This window comes from Trichosporon asahii (genome assembly GCF_000293215.1).
Source record: "Trichosporon asahii var. asahii CBS 2479 unplaced genomic scaffold scaffold00038, whole genome shotgun sequence".
NCBI lineage: Eukaryota > Fungi > Basidiomycota > Tremellomycetes > Trichosporonales > Trichosporonaceae > Trichosporon > Trichosporon asahii.
Window position 1 is genome coordinate 130,332 of NW_014040886.1, and position 20,361 is coordinate 150,692.

A 20,361-nucleotide genomic window follows, 5' to 3' on the forward strand; every position below is an offset into this window, starting at 1 on the left:
ACCTTTGACGTCAGACGCGCTGTGATATCGGCTGGGTCGGCAATCTGCTTATCACCTTGCTGTACACGTCACGTTTGTTGGCGAACAAGGCACGGGGCGGTGCTTTCCGATGATATGGTAGTGCTGCTTAGCCTGAGACGATGGCTGGGCGCACCGCGCGCATGGCCTGGCAGCAGCGGCGCAGCCCAGCGGCCACCGGCGTTCGGTAGCTCGGCGCCAAGCGGCGGCTCATGTTCGCAGCTGATCGAGGCCCCAGCTTAAAACATTGGGACCTGAGGATCTGACCTCGTCGGTAACATCATCACGCCTCGTGCATCTCGCATCCATCCACCACTTCTCACATCAAACGCACCGCACATCCCCCTTGCCACCTTCATCCACATTCATTCAACTACCCATGTACGCGACTGAGAAGAAGAAGGACGGCTCTTTTGCGCCGCCGCCCATGGCACCGCCGCCGCCGACGTATGGACAGGCCAACCAGCAGGTAGCCTCCGGCACCTATGCGCCGCCGCCCATGGCACCGCCGCCGCCGACGTATGGACAGGCCAACCAGCAGGTAGCCTCCGGCACCTATGCGCCGCCGTCGATTCCGCCGCCAGCTGCGCGCATGATGTCGACGTCCTCGACTGTGCCGGCGGGACAGGACCGTAATTGGCCCACGGTCGAAAACATCTTCCGACAGCTGGAGTACTGCGTTGCAGACGTGAGTCAATCGGCGGAGATAGGACTGACAAGCAGCAAGGAATCGCATCATTCTACCCGAGCAAGCAGCAGCTTCGCGCGATTGCGGAGCGTATCGTCTCCGTCCAGGCTGTTGAGAACATCGCCGAGCGCTGGAACCTGCCGCTAGACCAGGCCATCAAGCTTGTGAAGCTCGCCCTGTTTGACGTGGTCATCTATGTCGATGACTCCGCTTCCATGGAGCGCATGGAGGGCGGACAGCGTGTGCAGCAACTGCACAACATCCTCAGCCAAATTGCATTCTGTACGGCTCTTCTGGACGACGACGGTATCGACATCGAGTTCATCAACGCGCCCTTCAACGGCAAGAACATCCGCAACGCTGACCAGGTGCACGACCTTCTCTTCCGTGTGCAGTACAAGTACAACACGCGCTTGGGAACGCAGATGCGGGCCAAGATCCTGGACCCGTTCGTGCGCGACGCCCAGCGCGGCCAGCTGAAGAAGCCCCTCGTTCTCATCACCATCACCGACGGAGAGCCGCAAGGCGAGCCTCGCAACATGATTTACGATGTCATCTTGAAGGCCGACAAGGAGCTCCGCAAGACGAGGTACGGTAGGGACGCTATCTCGTACCAGTTCGCCCAGGTCGGAAACGACAGACAAGCCCAGGACTTCCTGGGTGAGTTGGACGAGGACCGCCGCATCGGAGACCTCGTCGACTGCACGTCGCGCTACGAACTCGAGGCCGAGGAGTGGATGCGCAAGACTCAGTCGCCCCTCTCGCGCGAGGAGTGGCTTGCAAAACTCCTCCTCGGCCCCGTCGACACAAGCTACGACGGCCGCGACGAGACCCTTAACGAGGCCAACCTCGGCGGTGGCCTCGCTCCGAACCTCAAGCGTGGAAGTACCATGAAGAAGCTCAAGGGCCTCTTCCGATAAGCGGATCGCCGCGAAGTAGGCAGCTCACGGTTGGCAGCTCACGGGTGGCAGCGGGCGCTCCGCTGCGATGTCGTGGTTTGACCACGCGAAGTTGGGCACGCGCGCACGTCCCATGGTAAGGTCTGTCGGGTTCTGTCAGGAAGTATAGGAAGCCTAGAAGCCAGTGTCGTTCTTTTCCAGAGGTTATTTCACGTTGTCATCTCTATAATATCAGCTCTGGGCCATGATGGCATGTATTGTGTAGACACTCGCCTGCGCCCTCAAGGGCGCAACCGGGCGACCGAGGGGCGACTGACCAGCAAGAGCAGCAACTGACCCCGTTAACGCCCACACGCACTCTCACTCACATGCAGACATCGTTCCGCGGTCATCATCATCCTTCACCACTCCCTAGGCTCGCACGCATCCGCAGCGAACATGAAGCGCAAGCACGGCAGCGACTCTGGCAGCGACTCAGCGGCTGACTCGGCGGCCGACTCGGGCTCAGACTTCCAGCCGTCGCCTACCCCGGCACCTGTCAACAAGAAGCCGAACGTCAAACCAGACATCAAGCCGGACATCAAACCGAAGGTCACCAAGTCGCCTACCAAGCGTGCCAGCCCATCAAAGGCCGGTGGTAGTGGCAAGCTCCCGCCTGGCTCGAAGGCGGCTCTGGCGTCGCTCATCGTGCAGCGCGGCCTCGCATCGCTTCCCAGCCACGCTGAGTGTGCCGAGATTGTGAGTCGAGCCGCTCTATACTGCCAGCCATCCTTGCTGGGTTCAGAGTCACTGCAATGCTGCGAGACGGGTTGCAAGCAGACAGCTGCGAGTGAGGGTCAGCTGACAACTTCAGACGGGCATGACGCCTGCGCAAGTGCGCAATCAGCTGGATCCGCGCAAGGGCGTGCGCAAGGAGCTGCAGAAGTTGGCGGAGACTCTGGAATAGGACACCGAAGGAGAAGAGTCCAGACCGCACCTGAAACATACTGGCACCGCCCCATCCGCCTGTTCAGGTGTTCTCAGCTCAATTCGCAACGAGTAAAACGGCAGGCTTGATGCATGCGTGCCCTTTGATTATGACTGTGCATCTGGAAGTCCATTCTACTTTGGCTAATTGATCAACGGCAACTAGGGGCGCTTGCCAGCAGGCGCATCATGGACCTTCGAGAGTACCGCGGGCGCTGGCATTGCAGGGAGATCGACCAGCGGGGCCGTGGCGTTCGGCTCATCGCCGCCCATGGGCGGCTTCTCGTCCAGGACACTGACCTTCTCGTCCATGCTGAACAGCTGCTCTTCCTCGTCCTTGGCGTCGAGCAGCAAGTCGTCCTCGTCAAGCGCTACCTCACCCTCGACCAGGCTGAACACGTCCAGGCTCCATCTATCCGGTGCGTCGCTGCGGAACACGAGCATGAGCTCAGCAACCATGGCAATGCCGATCGCGACGAGGCACACCTTCCTCAGCGTCCAGCCCACGATGTTGGGCAAAGGCCATCGGATTTTTTGCACGCTGCTGTAAAGAATGAGTTCGAGGGTGAGGAGGAGAGGCACGTTTCTCTTGGCCCTGAGGAAGGCAGGTCGGGCTGTCCGGCGCCTCATCCGCGAGAACTTCCGGCAGTAGGCAGTGATGGCCCCGGTGGACATGAGTACAGTGATGCGGTCCGCATCATTCAGTAAACCCTTCACAGCATCAATTGCCTTGACGATTGCCGCGCTCCTGACTCCTAGCCGTCAGCGTTGCAGGCCGACTCACTCACTCTCATTGCCCCCGAACCAGCTCAGGAAGATGTCGCCTAGATCACCGATTACGAGCACCGCAGGCCCAAGCATGACCCCGAGCGCGTGGATGGCATATCCCGCAAAGAAGGCGCCGGCGGTGGCGAGCGCGAGGTTGTGGCACCAATTGAATGTACGCAGCAGTTCCGACGTTGGGAAAGACTGGTGCATGTGCCAGTCTCGATTCGCGAAATCGCTCGCAACATTGCTTCCAAACTGTCTGGCTCTGGCCCCAACACCGATGGCCAAGACCTTGAACCATTTTCCAAAGTCGTTCGACGCAGGTTCAACCCTGACGGCAGAGGCTTCGATCATGCGTTGCGCCCAAGGCATTTTCAAGTCTATTTCACGTAGAGGCTGCAATGGCTCCTGAGCTGACATGGCCAGCCCTAACATGGAAATGGCGACAATGGCCAAAGCGAACACGATGGGCAGGCTGCAGTCAGATTTCACCCACTTGAACAACGCACGAATAGAGGACAGCAATGGGTTTGATTGATCCGGGCGCGATACTCGTCTGCTTGTTTGTGAGCACCGACTGTAGCAGCGCAATGCCAGTCACGGCACTTGCTGCGCCACACCCGAGCAGCATGCTGGCGGCAAAGCGCGGTTGCAATGCTCGCGCACCCCACTGCTTCCGCACGATCGCAGTCAGCACACTGATGCTGTGTGCAAACAGGGCCGTGTTCGGAATCGCGCAGAGCAGCACGGGGACAGCTGTGCGCCAGATACGATGCCAGTCGTCCATGTACATGACCTTGTTCTTCTCGTAGTCAAAGTAGTGAGGGCCTGATGGTTAGTGACTGCGCATCGCAGTGTACGAGAGCACGCACCCCTGGGAATGACGAGCAGGACCATTCCGGCGAAGTCGCAGATGGCTAGCACGAAGGCAGACGCGCAGCCGAGAGCGACGTGCAGGAGCAGCCAAACCGTACTCGCTTGCGAAGAGGCGACTGTGGTGGTACTCTCCATAGTTGCTTGTGAAGGGAGGGAGAATGGAGTGGACATCGACCTCCTACATGCTGCTTTGTAGTACATGGAGCCTGCATGCCAGCATGCTTGTGGTGCATAGCCGATGCATGACAAGAGGTAGCATGACGCTCTCGCGGGCTCTCGTGACCGCAATAACGCTGACTGCGGGCAAGGAACAGTGCCTTCTCGGAGTGGACGTAGAGTCTGGGTCGAGACGGAATTGCCTCTTGCAGCAGCCAGCACGACCGTAAGGAAGGGAGCACTGCTGGCAAAGCTCCGGGGTGTAAGACGGCTGCTCTGCCAGCGAGAGGACGGCACACACCCAACCTTGTTCTCTCGACGTGTCGGTCATTTGTCCTCTGCGCGCGACATCAGGCACCGCTTACGTCCGTGGGCTGTGCTGTCGGCTCGTTACGTTCGATATGCGGGATCATGTTGGGGACTGCTCTGGGCGCTGTTGCGACTGGAGTTTCTGGTGGAACGTAGCGGGTGAGCGTTGGCGGAGGCTCGGACGTGGCGGATGACGTGGTGGAAGCGACGCGACTGCCTTTCTGCAACCTTCTGTTGGTCTTCTGATCGACTGTGACACCGATGCTGCTGTGGCTGGTACTCGTCCACGTCTCTTGCTGAGTTGGAAGTTGAACATTGCTGCATAGTGCTTTCTCAATTGTCGCAAGCTGGAGTGCGCAGGGACGAAGTTGCGTTTGATGAAGGACGTGTCTCACCGTTGCGCCCTCGTCTCTTGCGGTCCAGTCATCTCCGCTCATGCACGCTGATCGGGGCAGCGGGGTCACGGGTTTGCAGCCTCGCCCCGTTGCACCATCTGTCCCAACTTTCCTTGACGGCTTGCGAAACTAGAATCTGTCTTTCGTCGCAAGTGCGAAGTGTGTGTTCGCCCTATTTTTTCCTCTGCATCATCTTGAGGATGGACAACACCGCTCTCAGTATCCCATGCCCCCGGCCCCCGGCCAGTTCAGTACCACCCATCACTCACCACTCATAGAGTGACTCTTCAGTCGACTCAATCCTCTACCCACCCATCTCAACCAGCCTATGATTATGCCCCGCGGCTCAGGCTCTCCCGAGCGCAAGCGTTCTCGTCCCTCCTCGGACAGCGAGGACACGAAGCCCAACATCAAGCCCAAGGTCCAATCGAACAACAAGGCGTACCGTGGCCGCATCGACGGCAGCGCTCGTTCCGTCCTCGCCTCGATCGTAATCCAGCGCGGTATCGCCTCCGCCCTCGCCGAGATTGACACCGTTACTGCCGCGGTAAGCTGCCGGTTTCGCTCGCAGCTCACGCCCAGACTGGTCTCACGGCGCAGCAGGTCCGGAACCAACTCAAGCCTGGACGTCAGAATCTGCGCAAGGTGCTGGAGGGAGCTACTAGCGAGGAGTAGGAATAGAGGTCAGGCATGCATGGGATGTGACCTTTCCTCCCCACAGCTTCGTGAGCGAGAAGGACTCGAGTTCGCGGAGTGCAAGTCCTCCTGTCGTTAGTACGGTCAGCTTGGCCCAATCCGCTGATGGTGGGATCCTGCAGACAGATCGGCACGACAGAGCACACAGCGTCGCCCCATCAGCGCCTGGGCACCGTCGCATGCCTCCGCTCCGCGCTCCAAAGGACCTGTCTCGCCTCAAGGGCACGACTGTGTCTTCCTCCTCGTCAGTTCCCACCAGCGACGAACACTTCTTCTCTCTTCACCTCACACCTACCCAGATCTACACTCAGCTACTATTCGCCGCCTCTGCCATACCGATTTCAGCCGCCTACCCTAGTTCCCAACTTCTAGATCCTCGGTCATACCCTCAATCCCTGATCTATCCCAGCGCCTCAGCACAGGCCCAGCACAAGCCATGCCCCGCCGCTCGAGCTCGCCTGAGCGCAAGCCCTCCGCGCTCTCCTCTGATGGCGAGGACATCAAGCCCGACACCAAGGCGGGCACCAAGGCCAAGCGCGGGGGACGCATCGACGCTGCTGCGCGCGCTGCACTCGCTTCCGCCGTGATTCAGCGCGGTGTCGCCACCGCCCTCGCTGACATTGACGCTGTCAGTGCTGAGGTGAGCTGCGGATGGGTTCATCAGCTAATGTCCAGACTGGCCTGACCGCGCAGCAGGTCCGTTCACAGCTTGCCGGGAACAGGCAGAACCTTCGCAAGGCTATGGAGTCTGCTGCGGGCGATCTTTAGCTGCCGTCAGCACCTTTGAGTTCCGCATCTCGCCGGATGACTGTTAGGTCTCGTATACTGCGCTCATGCTATTGAGGCTTGCTCATGCACACACCTCGCACTTGCTTCGCCCGTGCACCGCTCGGTTCACTAAGACATTTGACATGCACGGGATACCACTCTATCACTCTTGGCCGGGCTTCCGGCCCGTGCACGGAACCGTGACCAAATGGTTCGATGGGTCCTGTCAAACTACTCCTGCGGCTTCCTTCTTCTTCCTTCTATCGGTTGCACGCGTGCAGATGCTAAGTGGTGGCACTTGATGATTGCGTATGAGGTGATGAGGCGGCGATGTCGAGTCCTTGGACAAGCAGGGCGCGGCCGGTGACTGCTGAGGCAGGCTCAGACAGCCAATGCAAATCTTGCTGAGGTCTTCAAGTTAGGTCGTGATTGATGCAAAAGAAACGGGGTATCGAGGGGTATACTGGGAAAGTCGGAGTCGAATGTTCCCGGAGAAGCGTTTACTTGGAAAGCTCCTTGATGGCCTTCTGGGCGTAGGCGGCGTTGGTGCGAGATGACCTCGAGGCACCACGCTGGCGGCCGATCGAGATGGCCTGCTGGACCCACTCCTGACAGATGTCGTCGCGAACAGCCTGCTTGTAGGTGTCACCGAAGTCACCGATGAGACCGAGAGCAGCGCCGACGAACTCCTCGGTGCGGTCCTCCTCCGCAAGGCACGTGCGGAGGAAGCCGAGGATGCCCGGAACGTACTGCAGGAAGGGCGTGGGGTCGCCAGCCTTGAGGCCGTTCATGATGCCAATGAAGGCGTCGACGATGGCCTCGCGCATGGTCCAAACGAACTCGTTGAGCGCAAGATCGGTAGTCGAGGCCGCCGTCGAACCCGCCTGGCTGAGAATGCCCATCGTGGTCTCGAGGTACGGGACGAACGCAGGGCCGATAGCGAGGGCAACCTCTCCGATGGCGGTAATGGCGGTAGGCTTGACCTGTCGCTGGATAGCGGGGGAGCGGAGAATGTCAATGAGAGCGACCATGATGCGCTCGGCGAACGGCGTGAGCTGCTCTCCGATGGCACGCGAGATGTCGGAGACGCAGTAGACAGCGGCCTGGGCGACCTGGTAGTCGTCGTACGAGCCGAGAGCCTGGAACAGGAAGGGCGAGAAGGCCTCCATGTACTTGACGAAACCGCCCTCGAGGGCACCAGAGACGGCACCAACAGTGGCGAGAACGTCCTCAAGAACACCGGCGTGCTTGCCAGAGGACGAAAGGATAGTGAGGAGGTTGGTCATCAGGCGGTCAGCGTAGGGCATGACGAGAGCCGGCGACTTGTGGATGAACGACTGCAGGAGAGCGCAGATGGAGATCTGCATGTCGTTCCAGTTCTGGCGGTCGTCCATGCCAACGAGCTGGTTCTCCATGCCGATGAGGGACTCCTGGCGAGCGAGCATGGCGGCAGCGACCTGGTCCACGATAGGGAGGGTGTCGGCGGCGGAGCAAGTGATGTACGTAGCCATGGTCTGGTAGGCCGCGGCACGGCAGTTGTTATCATTGTTCGGGCGCTCCGAAACGGGCATGAGGGCCTTGAAGATACCCTCGTAGTACGGCGACATGGGCGAGGTGGGGGGAGCGTCCTCGGAGACAATGTCGGCGTCCGGCAGAAGGTGGGTGACGAGGTTGCTAAGAGCAGCGCAGCACGAGTTGATGATGCGGGGAGTGCCCTGGAGACCAAGAACGAGGGCAGTGACGAGGTTCTGGAGGTGCATGCTGGGGTCAACGACGTCGAGCATGAGCTCGGTGATGCGCGAGAGCGTCCAGGCAACCGAGTCACGAACGTGAAGGTCAGAGTCACCCTGGAGCATGCCGATGAGGGTGCTGAGAGCCTGGCTGACGAGGGGAGCGAGAGTCTGCGAGCTGGGGCCGTCGAGGATGGAGCCGAAGGCCATAACAGCGGCCTCACGACCCTGCCAGTCGGGGCGGCGGATACCGGCCTCAACGAAGGGAACGACGGGCTGAACGATAGCGTCACCGACGTTGCGGGCGAGGAGCTCAAGACAGGCGGCGGCGGCCATGGACTTGGTCCACTCGTCCTCGTCAGCGTCCTCATCCTGCTGGGTGAGGAGCTCGAGAAGAACGGGAAGGATCTCGGGAAGAGCAGCCTTGGCAAAGTGCTTGGACTCGAGGGCGGGCTCCTCGCCGTACTGGAGGGCCTCCTGCGCCTCAATAGCGATCTCGATCTCCTCCTCGCAGACAGTCGACCAGAACTCGATGGCCTGGAGAGCGACGGGCTCCTCCGGGTTCTTCATACCAGCAATGGTGAGCTGGCGTTAGTTGAAGTCGTAGACGTCGAACTTACTCCGAAGAGAGCACGCTCCATGTAGAACTCCATGTGCTCGTAGTACAAGCTCATGATGCGGACAAGACACTCGAAAGCGCCGACCTGGACGGTGGACGACGGGCTCTGGGTAGCCTCGCAGACGACCTGCATGATGTAGTTGCGCTCTCCCTCACGCTCAAAGTTGTCACGGATGAACTCGAGCGAGTTGTAGAGGGCGTGGATAGCGGCGGCCTGGACATCGGTGCTGGGCTCCTCCTTGCGGGCACCCTGGACAACGGCGGTGAGGATCTCGTTTGAGCGGGCAGACAGGTACTGAGGCTGGATAACCTCGCAAACGTATCCAACAGCCTGGAGGGTGGCGATACGGAGACCGGTGTTCTCCTGATTTCCGACAAACTCGAGGAGCTGGCCGATGAGCTCGGGCCACTGTCCCCGGGGAAGCTCGATGGCGGCAACGGCGGCGACGCCCTGGGCGGAAACGAAAGCAGCCTTGTGGACGGGGGAGCCAAGGGTCTGCAGAAGAGTGTGCTTGAGTGGTGTGCGAACATCTTCAGGAAGTGCCATCCAACGGTCGCTCAGAGCAGGCTGGTTGACGACGTCCTGATGCAAGTCAGTACCTGAAATTTCGCATGACCACATACACGAGCCGACAGAGCGTTCTTGAAAGCGAGACCGGCAGCATTACGGATATGCGGCTGGGCCTGCTCGTTGGCAAGTTCGTTGGCGAGGGTGTGCAGGTAGGCGGGCTATAGGTTGTCAGCGCTTGACCACGTCAATTACCATAGGGTAGGTGGGGTTGGACCCTGGCCAAGAGAAACAAAACATTGGGAGGCCAACTCACGAAGTTGTCGCGCTCGGCGGCCTCAAGCTGCTGCTGAGCGGTGTTACGGGTGTTCGCGTCTGAGCGGGGGGTCAGCTGAGTGTCTCGGGGAGTGCTCGGTATGCGCGTACCTTCTGAGAGAGCGTTCGTCAAGAGGGTGGCGGCGTCCATGTTTACAGAGCGATGCTTTTGAGTTGCCTGGTGATGATGATTAGAGACGTATTATAAAGGAGAGGGAACAGGCGTCGAGGGAAGGAGAAAGGGTGAGGGTGAGAGCTAGGTCGGATGGGCGACGACACTGGTGATGCTCTACCTCGTACTTGGTTGTTGTCGTAAGAGAGAGATGAAGATGGAGAGAGAACGAAGTTGACGAGATGTCAGTGCCTGCCAGCTGCCAGTGCCAGCGGTGGTTCCTTAGCTCACAGGCTCACTGGCTGGGTGAGTGAGGCGCGCGCAGGCAAGCTAGGTAGCTGGCTGAGGAGGCGCTGAGGCGAGAGCGAGTGGCCAATCAGGCTGTAAGTGGGGGGACCACACAGCGCGCCATTGTCCTGCTAATCGTTTGGTCTGTGGAATGTGGGAATAATGATGCGAAACGCACAAAAAAGAAATCGCCACTGGGGCGTGCCTGAGCGTCGGTTGGCCAGGCGCCAGACTCGCCTCTCCCCGCGTCGGACTACGCTACCCCCCTGTAGGCTGTGACGCAGGGCCCGCAGCCTCCGCCCGGTGTGGCCGGACATGTAGAGCGTGGGTGACTCGTGGCGCGTGGCGGAGCTTCTTTCCGGCCGCTCGGCGTATTCTGATTGGCCGATCCCTGCCGCAGGCGGATGAGTCACTAATCATTTCGAACTTTTTTGCTTAGCTCTCGACTCGTCGGCCCTAATCGATCCGGCATTCGGTCTGTATTACGCGGTTAATTCATAGTAAGCCGCACTTTCACCTTGGCTCTGCAGGCAAAGCAAGCCTCTGACTCGCACGCAAAGTAAAAGCTTCAGGTTAACGACCAGCGGCGGCCTCTGCCTGGCCTCTTGGCTTAACCGACTCGAGTTTGAACCACGACTTTCGTCACCGCTCATTACTCTTCAAAAACGCTTGACACTCCCAGCCAGTCTGTCGAGCGAACCTCTGACACTTCATCCCCCCCTCTACTTTTGACGACACAGCAACCATGTGCCCCCACGAGCCCGCCCCCGAGACCAACGGTGCCGACGCCGAGATGATTCCCGTCGACCTCGGCGCTGCCGTCAAGACCAACGACGGCCCCAAGCACGGCGAGAAGAAGGGCTTCTACTCCCGCCCCTCCGACTTCCTCAGCAACACCAGCAACTGGAAGGTGAGTGTTGTTTTGTTGCTCCTTTCGTGCGCTCGGGTGGAGGTGGAGTCGGCCGGACGGTCGGTCACCGTCATCGGTTGCGACTCACCCGGGAGGACCAAACATGGCCCATGCTAGGTGCTTGGGCTGTCTCTGTGCAGCGCTCGCTGTCCTGTCTGCATTCTGCGTCTAATCCGCGAGTCGGCGGACGTGCATGCGGCTCGACTTGGCGAGTGCTGAACGCAATTCCGCCGTGGCCCCAGAGTGGGCGGCCAGTGTGCGGTGTTGTGGCCTTAAAGCCACCGTCACTTCACTTCCGCCCCGCCCCTCCGACCGCCTTTCGTCCTTCTACACCACCCCATGCATGCTCCCGCGTGCATCCAGCAGCGCATGCACGTACGCCGGGCAGCCCAGAACGCGTGCACATGCTTGGCGTGGCACGAGTGTGGCACTGCCGCAGCAAAGTGGCACCTCCACCCCGTGGCACCCCCACACCACCCGTCCTTCTTCTTACACATCTTCTACTCCTTCCAACACGTTCTCTGACACCCTCAGATCATCGAGAGCACGCTCAGAGAGGGCGAGCAATTCGCGAACGCCTTCTTCGGTTAGTTTTCCCCGACAAACGAAAGCAGAAAAAACGACGTCCGAAGTCGAAGAAACGGGTCCCAGACGGTAGCGAACGGCTTGGGGGTCTACCGCAGACCTCCCCCACTTCAGCCGTAGGCTTCTAGGCGCCAGAATATGCGTTTGGAAGGTTTAATCTGGGTTAGAAGTCCAGGAAGTTCGGTGTGGCGGAGAGGGCGAACAGTTCGCAAACGCACTGTGGCTCCTCGCTCGTCTCTCGGCCCTCTGCACCTCTCCCTGCCTTGTCTGTGAAGCCATGAGCATCCTAGAACGTCGGGACTCTCTGGAGCCAGGAGAAAAGGATCTTATCTCTCCTCTCTTGGCTCAAGAACAGTCAGTCTTGCTATTCTGGGCACCCTGTGTTGTGTATCCGGCCTCACACGACTCGTGTGACACGACACACAGCATTAAGGTTGATTGGCCGCAGACCGACTCAGCAACAGCAGTTCTTTCGCTCCCTTCCCCCTGCCCGCGTTTGAACTACCGCTGACACTGCAGACCTTGAGACCAAGATCAAGATCGCCAAGGCTCTTGACGAGTTCGGTGTCGACTACATCGAGCTTACCTCGCCCGCCGCCTCGCCCGAGTCGCGTGCCCACTGCGAGGCTATCTGCAAGCTCGGCCTGAAGCGCTCCAAGATCCTTACCCACATCCGTTGCCACATGGACGACGCCCGTATCGCCGTCGAGACTGGTGTTGACGGTGTCGACGTCGTCATCGGAACGTCGTCGTTCCTCCGTGACCACTCGCACGGCAAGGACATGGCCTGGATCACCAAGACCGCCATTGAGGTTATTGAGTTCGTCAAGTCGAAGGGCATTGAGATCCGTTTCTCGTCCGAGGACTCGTTCCGTTCGGAGCTCGTAGACCTCCTCTCGATCTACCGCACCGTCGACAAGATCGGTGTCAACCGTGTCGGTGTTGCCGACACTGTCGGCTGTGCCGACCCCCGCCAGGTCTACGAGCTCGTCCGTACCCTCCGTGGTGTCGTCTCGTGCGACATTGAGTGCCACTTCCACAACGACACCGGATGCGCCATCGCCAACGCCTACGCCGCCCTCGAGGCCGGTGCTACCCACATCGACACCTCGGTCCTCGGTATCGGTGAGCGCAACGGTATCACGCCGCTCGGTGGTCTCATCGCGCGCATGATGGTTGCCGACCCCGAGTTCGTCAAGGGCAAGTACAACCTCCCCATGCTCCGTGAGGTCGAGAACCTCGTCGCCGAGGCCGTCGAGATCCAGGTCCCGTTCAACAACTACATCACTGGCTTCTGCGCCTTCACCCACAAAGCTGGTATTCACGCCAAGGCCATCCTCGCCAACCCGGCGACGTACGAGATCCTCAACCCCGCCGACTTCGGCATGACGCGTTACGTCTCGATCGGCCACCGTCTCACCGGCTGGAACGCCGTCAAGTCGCGTGTCGAGCAGCTCAACCTCGTCCTCAACGACGACCAGATCAAGGACGCCACCGCCAAGATCAAGGAGCTCGCCGACGTCCGCACCCAGACCATGGAGGACGTCGACCAGATCCTCCGTGTCTACCACACCGCCGTCATGGAGGGCAAGCTCAAGGTCGGCCAGCCCGAGGTCCTCGACCGTCTCCTTGAGGAGCACGCCTCCCGTGACGTCTCTCCTAACGGCAGCGCCGCCAAGAGGCCCAGGACCGAGTAAAGCAGCAGCGAGCTTAGCTACGTAGGATCGTGTATAAATGCATTTTTGTTGATATGAGCTACAATATGATTTACCACCCGCTGCAGATGCAACGTTGGCGAGACCGATCGTGAGCTGTGAGCTCACAATGCCAGATTGACGAGGAAACACATCGGTCGGACTGTAAGTGATGTCCTTACTGTCTTACTCCATGTGCCGCCCATGAATTGAGATCTTTCCTGCTCGAACACAGACGCCAAGCGTTCCAGACTGTGCCCTACTGACGTGGGCATGTTCTACAGTGTACGTTCCCTACCCGGTGGCCTCATGCGTCACGTGCTGCTCGAATAGTGGTCCAGGTGTCGTGGGCAGAGAGGGTCGGAGCCTGGGGCGTGACTGCCTTCGCACTCCACACACACGTCGAAGGTGACCGTCACAGCATGATTTCCGTGGTTCTTGGCCATGGACACTAGGTCTGTGACTGTGAAGAGTAGTTGACCACTCTCTTATACATCCTTTGCTGACATATGCTCAGATAGGGAATCCATCAGCTGTCAGCCGGCCTACGCAATGGGGCTCGCTGACCGCGTCGTTGTCGGGATTGGATACTGCGTGTATGTATCAATTTGAACTCCACCCCATCTCTCCGATAATCCCTAGCATGGAGGATCATGGCAAGGAACGACGGAAACTTGCAGAGGGAGCAGCAGACGGAGAAAGCGACAGCATCATTGTCAATAACTTCCTTGACAGCAAGCCTGCTTCCTTCTCCGAGCGACAGAGAGCAGAAAGCACGGCCCATGTGACTGGGGTGGGGGGACTTCCTCAGCAACACCAGCAACTGGAAGGTGAGTGTTGTTTTGTTGCTCCTTTCGTGCGCTCGGGTGGTCGTTGGTGGGGAAGAATGCGGAATAAGCAGCTGGTCGAGTAGCTCCAAGGCAACCGCATGCGGTGACCACCCCCGCGCCAGGACAATCCTGTAAGCTTGAGAGCCCGGCGCCCCAGTGCTGCTTGGATACTGAGGTTGGTCAACACCGCCCCGCCGCCCGGGGAAAGAAATGGCGCAAGGTCCTTTCCTCCCCTCAGCATGTCACCTCACCCTCTCTCTTTCCGGAACACAGAACCCTCACGGGATAGAGGTGTCCCAGACTCCCTCGATAAGAGTAGGCCGTCTTGGTAAGTCAGATCTGAGCAGGCCAGTGATAGAAAGTCAGAGCTCATGTACAGCCATTCTCCGCACTGAACACGTTTCCACAGGCCTTCTACGCTTCGCGGCTTGGGTGCGGCTTACATGACCCAAGAGTGAGCGCACACGAACCCGTAAGCCTGTTCATCAGTGCTTTACTAGCAATGTCTGCGGCGCGCTTGGGGAAGACTGTGCCGAGGAGGGCGTGACGAGGGCGACGACTTGAAAGAGCTTTGTCTTCCTTACAGCACCTGCCTGGCGTGTTAGCAACATCCTATCACCTTGTTCCGTGTTGAGAAGCCTTGCTACAGAGGCGGCTCGAAATTTCAGCGGTAGGTTCATGCTGTCAGCTGTGTCATGGCGAAGACGGAAGATGGGCGATGGAGAGAAGACAAGAAAGGTCCGGATGGCAATGACGAGGAAGACATGATTTAGTTCAGGGTCCGTGTCTTGCAATCTCCATCCACCAGAGGCGACTTGCTCGCCGATTTCCGGACATTTCCCAACGCCCTCCACTCGTTCACTCCTGCAACACTATGTTCCGACCAACGCTGCGCGTCTCCCGCGCTCTCTCATCGCACGCCTACCTGCCCCCCACACCGAAGGGACCGCCTACGGCTCCGGGTGCGCCCGCTGGCGGCGCTGCGCTGCCGATCTCGCCGCAGCCCGAGCAGCACCCGGGGACCACGAGCTCCCCTTCCCTCACGCCTGAGCAGCGCCGGCTTCTCGAGGAGATTGTTCGTGTTGACCACGCTGGAGAGCTCGGCGCAAACTGGATCTATCGAGGACAGAAATGGGGAAGTGCCGTGCGAGGCGACGGCAAGACCGTCGGCCAGGTCGAGGTGAGTCTGAGTACTGTGTGTCAATAATAACAATTCAGGAGATGTGGGAGAATGAGCGGCACCACCTTTCGGTTATGACCAAGGTTGCGGCGCAGCACAACGTCCGCCCGACCGCGCTGTATCCTGTTTGGCAGGGACTGGCTTGGGGCATGGGTGCTGTCACGGCGTTGATGGGCAAGGAGGCTGCCATGGCGTGCACCGAGGCTGTCGAGACCGTTATCGGCGAGCATTACGACGAGTGAGTATCTGACCAATCTGTTTGGGATTCGTAGGTGCTGGTAGACTGACACACAGCCAACTTCGTGACTTGAAGCCGGTCCTCGAGGAGAACGCGAAGAAAGCGAACCCGGACCCATCCCTCCCCCTGCTCGCGAACATCCTTGAGGAGTTCCGAGACGACGAGCTCGAGCATCTCGACTTTGCTGTCGAGGAGGGCGCTCTCAAAGCGCCGGGTCACTCGCTGCTGAGCGCTGCCATCGGCGCCGCTTGTAAGATTGGTATCACGGTTGCGCAGAAGGTTTAGATTATGTATCTGTTATCATTGTTGCATGTCATGTACAGGTGAAATACAAAATCTACAGCGCTTGCGCGCCCAATCTTATGCTGGTGTCTATGTAACAGGGGAGATATGCGCTCACTAAGCGCGAGTCCTCTTCGCCCTGCTGTGCGACATCTCTTCATTGCTGTCGCTCAGATTGCGGAAAAAGCTACTGTCAGCTGGACCCCCAATACTATCAAACTCACCCGCCCTTGCCCTCCATCCCGTAGCCAAGGCTAGACATTGAGGATTTCGGCAGGGCAGCCTGCATTTCGTTGGTCCTGTTCGATAGGCCGCTCATAGCGTGCCGGTCACGCTTGTGCAGCTCCTCCTTCGCCTGGTTGTAGGCTGCGTCCTGTTCCTTCTGATACTGCGCCGCCTGCTCTGCCTCCTGGATGGCCGATTCGCGCGCCTCAGCAATCTGCTGGTCGAGGGCTTTCAGAATGGACTCAGCGTTGCTCGACCTGCTTATCAGCTAAGAGTCGACGGGTGGCGTTGGCTAATAACTCACCATGTTTTCAGAGCCGACTCAACCTTGCGAACCTCAGCTTCGTTCAGATCACGCGCTGAGACTTGGTCGACGTAGAAGATTTGCTCGTGGTGGTGCATCTTCCCTGTGAGGAGATTCGAGTAGATACAGTCGATAATCATGTTCTCCAGTTCCCGCGTAGTCCTCAAGTCGAGCGTCTGCAAGAGGTCGGAGTAAGGCAGCGACTGCTGTTAGCTATGGTTAGGGACTTTTAAGCTCACCCTGTGCTCAAGAGCTAGAGACACAAGTGTCAAGTGCTTCAGCTTGGCAACCTGCTGAGGTGACAAAGGGGGGTATGAATCGGGCGCTGCATAGTCAGACACTGCACAAGGCCACCATGGACATACATGAAATGTAATCCTTGAGAGTTCCATAGGCGAAGAGCTGCAGGAGGTTCCAGTGTTTCTGCAAATCTGACGACTGGGAGAGCTTCTGGTCAGCGGCTACTCCCTTACCAGACTCACCTCCTTGACGTTCGGAACATCCATCAGCGCGTTGAAGGTATACACACCATTCTGTCCGTCAGCTTCCACTTAGATCGGATTGGGCTGGACTCACCGCTGCAGTCGCATTTTCGACGACTTTAGCCGCAGCGGCACCTTTGGCACTGCGCGCCAGCAGCAGGAAGGGTTCAAGTCGGGAGTCTGTCATTGGCGGCGATGACCAGACGGGATTGTTGTTGAGGTGAGTTGACGTCTTGTCAACGTCATGTCTTGGACGCCGCTACATGTGTCCGGGGCAAAGTGTGGGGTTGACATAGGAATGCGTATAGGGGAGAGTTCTAATAGTCACGTGGACTTATGATTAGAAATTTGAGTCCGTTTCCTTACCGTCTGCTCTCGACCTTGCCCGGCCTCCTAAACAAATGTGGTAAGGGGAGCTAACGAGCACTGCACTACACACACCACTTCCGCTCGTTTCGCGTCGACGTCTTCCACTCGTCATCCACCTCCCCCGTCGTTTCGTCCAGCAGCCATCCAAGATGGCGGTCGCCGTGGACAAGATGACGGTGCAGGACAAGCTCCTTCTGGCTCAGGCCGTCTACAAGACTGGAGCATCGAATTGGACGGTCGTCAGTAAGCTGCTGACAGAGCATCCTTGCTGCAAAGATCGCTCCGAGCTCTTCACCCCAGAGAACTGCGAGAACAGTTACGTTTCGCTCATGAAAGGCATCGAAGTCAACGTGTAAGTTGTTCAGTGCCTGCTAGGCTGACAGTCAGGCCGGCTCCCGACGGTTCGAAACCCCAAGCCAAGGTTCATTTGCAGCTCGCGCAAACGTTCTACGTCGCCCGCATGCAGGAGTTGAAGGATAAAATCATGGGATATGAGGCTCGGTTCACGTAAGTTGGTCAGTCACATATGCAGCTAACGTCTCAGGGAGCTTATGAGCGACATCAATGGAATCAAAGCCGGAGAGATCGACGACAAGATTCAAGCCGAGATTCGTGCCGCTCTTAACAGGAAGTATGGCAAGAAACTCGTTGACAGCTGGGTCCCGGATCCCGCGGAGGTGAAGAAAGTCGCCGAGGCTGGTCCAGAGTCTGCGAAGACTCCTGAACCGGCAACCGAGCCTGCCATTCAGAAGGACTCGGAGGACGAGAAGCCGGGAGAGAGCGCAGACGCCGACAAAGCTGGTGCTGAGGAGTCAGCGGAAAAACGAGAAGCTGAAGCCGCGGAAGCTGCTCCAGTTGAGACCGAACCGACGCCGACAGAAGTCACACCGAACGAACCTGAAGCCATGGACGTCGACGAGGCCCCAGAGGCTCCCACCAAGGAGCTCACCGCGGAACCCGAAGGAGACGCTCAGGAAGCTTCTGCTGGCCAGTCCGCTGAGGGGACGGCCGAGGCTTCCACGGTAGAGCGCAGCCAGGAGCCGGAAAAGGAGCCGACCGCTGAGCCAACGACAGCCGAGGACGAGGCTAAGGTCCAGAGCGCTGAGTCCCCCAGGGAGCCATCCGCGGAAGCTGAGCCTGGAGCTGACCGCGACAAGGAGGATGGAGAGGGTGATCAGAAGGACGAAGAGGACAACAAGGAAGAGGAGGAGGAAGCGGAGGAGGAGAAGCCTACGACGCGATCTTCAAGGCGGAAACCTCGAAAGTCTACCCCAAGTGCGGACAAGAAGGATGGCGGTGACAAGAAAAATGACATCGATATCGAGGAGCAGGCTGCGACCCCGAATTCTGAGCACGGGTCGGAAGCTCTCTCCGATGTTGAGCTATCCCCTCTCCCGGCAGACGAGTCTGCAACCGCAGACGCTCCGCCCTCTTCTCCCACCCCTGCTTCGAAGCGCGGTCGAAAGCGCAAAGGGGAGACCGTCCCGAAGGTTGGACGTCCGCCTAAGCGTGGCCGCAAGGGCTCATCCGCCGTCGATGGCGACGATGCTGAGGGCGAAGAAAACGGCGATGCAGATGCGGAGGAGCCAGAGAAGGAGGTCAAGGAAGAAGTTCAAGAGGAGGCTGAAGAGGAGACTCCCCGAGGTCGCCGCGGCCGTCGACGAAGGGGCGAGTCCCCCGCCAAGGAAGCAAGTCCTCCCGCGAAACGAGGTGCGTCGGTGAGCTCTACGGCCTCAGGCACACCTCAGACCGAGGGCCGGAGCAGCAGACGGACCCGACAGCCTCGCGGCTCTATGCGTGATGACGTTGTCTCCAAGTCTGTCCGCGCCGCTTCCGAAGCTATCAGCGTGAAGGAGGAAGAGGAGGAGAAGAAGGATGATCACTCCGAGGAGGAAGCCGAAGGCGAGAAGCGGTCTACGCGCAGCCGGCGCAAGGCGGAGGCTGCTGCCAGCGCCGCGTCAACCCCCGTCGAAAAGCGAACGAGTAAACGCACCCGCAGTAAGTTCATTTCTACTGTGTGATGTGTTATAATCATGTAACAACTTTTGACGGGCTAACAGGTAGCCCCCCGGCCAGCCGCACGAGAGTCGGCCGGCGGTGAGGCTGACGACGAGGACGACTCTGGTCCCAGTGCATCCGTCAGCACACCCGCCAGCTCCGTTGCTCCGCCCTCCACCAAGAGCCAGAAGACCATGCAGAAGCTCCTCCTGCAGCTTCTGGACTCGATTCAGCAGCACAAGTATGGTCCTGTTTTCGCCAACCCCGTCCGTAAGGTAAGCCTAACTTGTCCGATCGCGGCTGAAATCAGAACGAGGCGGCCGATTATTACGAGATCATCAAGCGTCCGATGGATCTGAAGACGCTGCGCGCGCGAATTAAGGACGGGAGCGTCGGCAACATCGAAGAGTTTGAGCGCGACGTCCGCCTGATGTTCGCGAATGCTACGATATATAATGGGCGAGGGAGCCAGGTCTCCGACATGGCGAAGGAGATGATGGCCGCGAGCGAAGTGCACATTGCGCATTTCAAGAGCATGCAGCATCACCTCGGTCGATGACCGACTGAATTGTAGACGGGCTAGGCAGTGTGCATAGAATTTTGTAAACTAGATGGCATAGCATACTCATGTACAAGCGCGGGTTATTCGATAGTCCAACGACCGCCTTACGATCAATTGTGATAGGTGTTCTCACACAAGTCTGCAACCCCCAGCAGAGTATGGCGCCAGGCAGCGAATGAGCGTTAGCGCAGTACGCCAAGCACTGAAGAGTGGTCGCGCGAGCAGAGGTGATGCATTCACGCGATGGAGGCATGCAACTGCGCGACTGTGCACGCGGTGCCGGCGATCTCCGTTGACGCCATCGCGGAGTCAAGTCGCCTCATTCTCTATCCACACCGTAATCTGTATCTGTCATCCCTCGAGACTCCACCACGCAACCCCTCTTGCTTACCCAGCAGACTCCGACAATATACACAGTGCGTGAATGCTCGTGGGCAATGCAGACCGCCGACGCATGTGCCTGAGCGCCGCGAGCACGTCAGCCGACCGCTTGATGGCGCCTGGACATGATCGATGGATGCTGGCAGAAGGCATGAGGTCACATCCGGGGTATGTCATGTGCAAGGTCTGACCACTAGATGGGCTCCACGG

At 58.9% G+C, this 20,361-nt stretch overlaps 10 protein-coding genes across 10 annotated transcripts; 7 read left to right on the top strand and 3 right to left on the bottom strand.

The window, feature by feature from the left end:
• Nucleotides 1-397: 397 nt before the first annotated feature.
• A1Q1_00933 (uncharacterized protein) lies at nucleotides 398-1,626 on the top strand (the record flags this gene model as incomplete). Its single annotated transcript, XM_014325556.1, has 2 exons — nucleotides 398-706; nucleotides 775-1,626. The coding sequence occupies 2 exons, from the start codon at nucleotides 398-400 to the stop codon at nucleotides 1,624-1,626; spliced, it is 1,161 nt and encodes a 386-aa protein (XP_014181031.1).
• Nucleotides 1,627-2,043: 417 nt separating this feature from the next.
• On the top strand, nucleotides 2,044-2,551 carry A1Q1_00934 (uncharacterized protein; the record flags this gene model as incomplete). Its single annotated transcript, XM_014325557.1, has 2 exons — nucleotides 2,044-2,343; nucleotides 2,459-2,551. 2 exons carry the CDS (start codon nucleotides 2,044-2,046, stop codon nucleotides 2,549-2,551), a joined length of 393 nt encoding a protein of 130 aa, XP_014181032.1.
• Nucleotides 2,552-2,733: 182 nt separating this feature from the next.
• On the bottom strand, nucleotides 2,734-4,350 carry A1Q1_00935 (uncharacterized protein; the record flags this gene model as incomplete). The annotated part of the gene is made up of 4 exons (XM_014325558.1): nucleotides 2,734-3,319; nucleotides 3,377-3,747; nucleotides 3,836-4,167; nucleotides 4,212-4,350. 4 exons carry the CDS (start codon nucleotides 4,348-4,350, stop codon nucleotides 2,734-2,736), a joined length of 1,428 nt encoding a protein of 475 aa, XP_014181033.1.
• Nucleotides 4,351-5,403: 1,053 nt separating this feature from the next.
• On the top strand, nucleotides 5,404-5,750 carry A1Q1_00936 (uncharacterized protein; the record flags this gene model as incomplete). The annotated part of the gene is made up of 2 exons (XM_014325559.1): nucleotides 5,404-5,622; nucleotides 5,676-5,750. 2 exons carry the CDS (start codon nucleotides 5,404-5,406, stop codon nucleotides 5,748-5,750), a joined length of 294 nt encoding a protein of 97 aa, XP_014181034.1.
• A 457-nt stretch (nucleotides 5,751-6,207) lies between these two features.
• A1Q1_00937 (uncharacterized protein) lies at nucleotides 6,208-6,539 on the top strand (the record flags this gene model as incomplete). The annotated part of the gene is made up of 2 exons (XM_014325560.1): nucleotides 6,208-6,411; nucleotides 6,465-6,539. The coding sequence occupies 2 exons, from the start codon at nucleotides 6,208-6,210 to the stop codon at nucleotides 6,537-6,539; spliced, it is 279 nt and encodes a 92-aa protein (XP_014181035.1).
• A 500-nt stretch (nucleotides 6,540-7,039) lies between these two features.
• On the bottom strand, nucleotides 7,040-9,862 carry A1Q1_00938 (uncharacterized protein; the record flags this gene model as incomplete). Its single annotated transcript, XM_014325561.1, has 5 exons — nucleotides 7,040-8,833; nucleotides 8,890-9,471; nucleotides 9,513-9,617; nucleotides 9,713-9,771; nucleotides 9,823-9,862. 5 exons carry the CDS (start codon nucleotides 9,860-9,862, stop codon nucleotides 7,040-7,042), a joined length of 2,580 nt encoding a protein of 859 aa, XP_014181036.1.
• A 994-nt stretch (nucleotides 9,863-10,856) lies between these two features.
• A1Q1_00939 (homocitrate synthase) lies at nucleotides 10,857-13,303 on the top strand (the record flags this gene model as incomplete). Its single annotated transcript, XM_014325562.1, has 3 exons — nucleotides 10,857-11,021; nucleotides 11,556-11,607; nucleotides 12,126-13,303. The coding sequence occupies 3 exons, from the start codon at nucleotides 10,857-10,859 to the stop codon at nucleotides 13,301-13,303; spliced, it is 1,395 nt and encodes a 464-aa protein (XP_014181037.1).
• A 1,701-nt stretch (nucleotides 13,304-15,004) lies between these two features.
• On the top strand, nucleotides 15,005-15,833 carry A1Q1_00940 (ubiquinone metabolism-related protein; the record flags this gene model as incomplete). The annotated part of the gene is made up of 3 exons (XM_014325563.1): nucleotides 15,005-15,310; nucleotides 15,406-15,548; nucleotides 15,605-15,833. 3 exons carry the CDS (start codon nucleotides 15,005-15,007, stop codon nucleotides 15,831-15,833), a joined length of 678 nt encoding a protein of 225 aa, XP_014181038.1.
• A 114-nt stretch (nucleotides 15,834-15,947) lies between these two features.
• A1Q1_00941 (uncharacterized protein) lies at nucleotides 15,948-17,028 on the bottom strand (the record flags this gene model as incomplete). The annotated part of the gene is made up of 7 exons (XM_014325564.1): nucleotides 15,948-15,993; nucleotides 16,055-16,312; nucleotides 16,360-16,535; nucleotides 16,599-16,684; nucleotides 16,725-16,797; nucleotides 16,842-16,892; nucleotides 16,936-17,028. The coding sequence occupies 7 exons, from the start codon at nucleotides 17,026-17,028 to the stop codon at nucleotides 15,948-15,950; spliced, it is 783 nt and encodes a 260-aa protein (XP_014181039.1).
• Nucleotides 17,029-17,359: 331 nt separating this feature from the next.
• Nucleotides 17,360-19,767, top strand: A1Q1_00942 (uncharacterized protein; the record flags this gene model as incomplete). Its single annotated transcript, XM_014325565.1, has 5 exons — nucleotides 17,360-17,453; nucleotides 17,576-17,717; nucleotides 17,755-19,208; nucleotides 19,275-19,483; nucleotides 19,525-19,767. 5 exons carry the CDS (start codon nucleotides 17,360-17,362, stop codon nucleotides 19,765-19,767), a joined length of 2,142 nt encoding a protein of 713 aa, XP_014181040.1.
• Nucleotides 19,768-20,361: the final 594 nt, after the last annotated feature.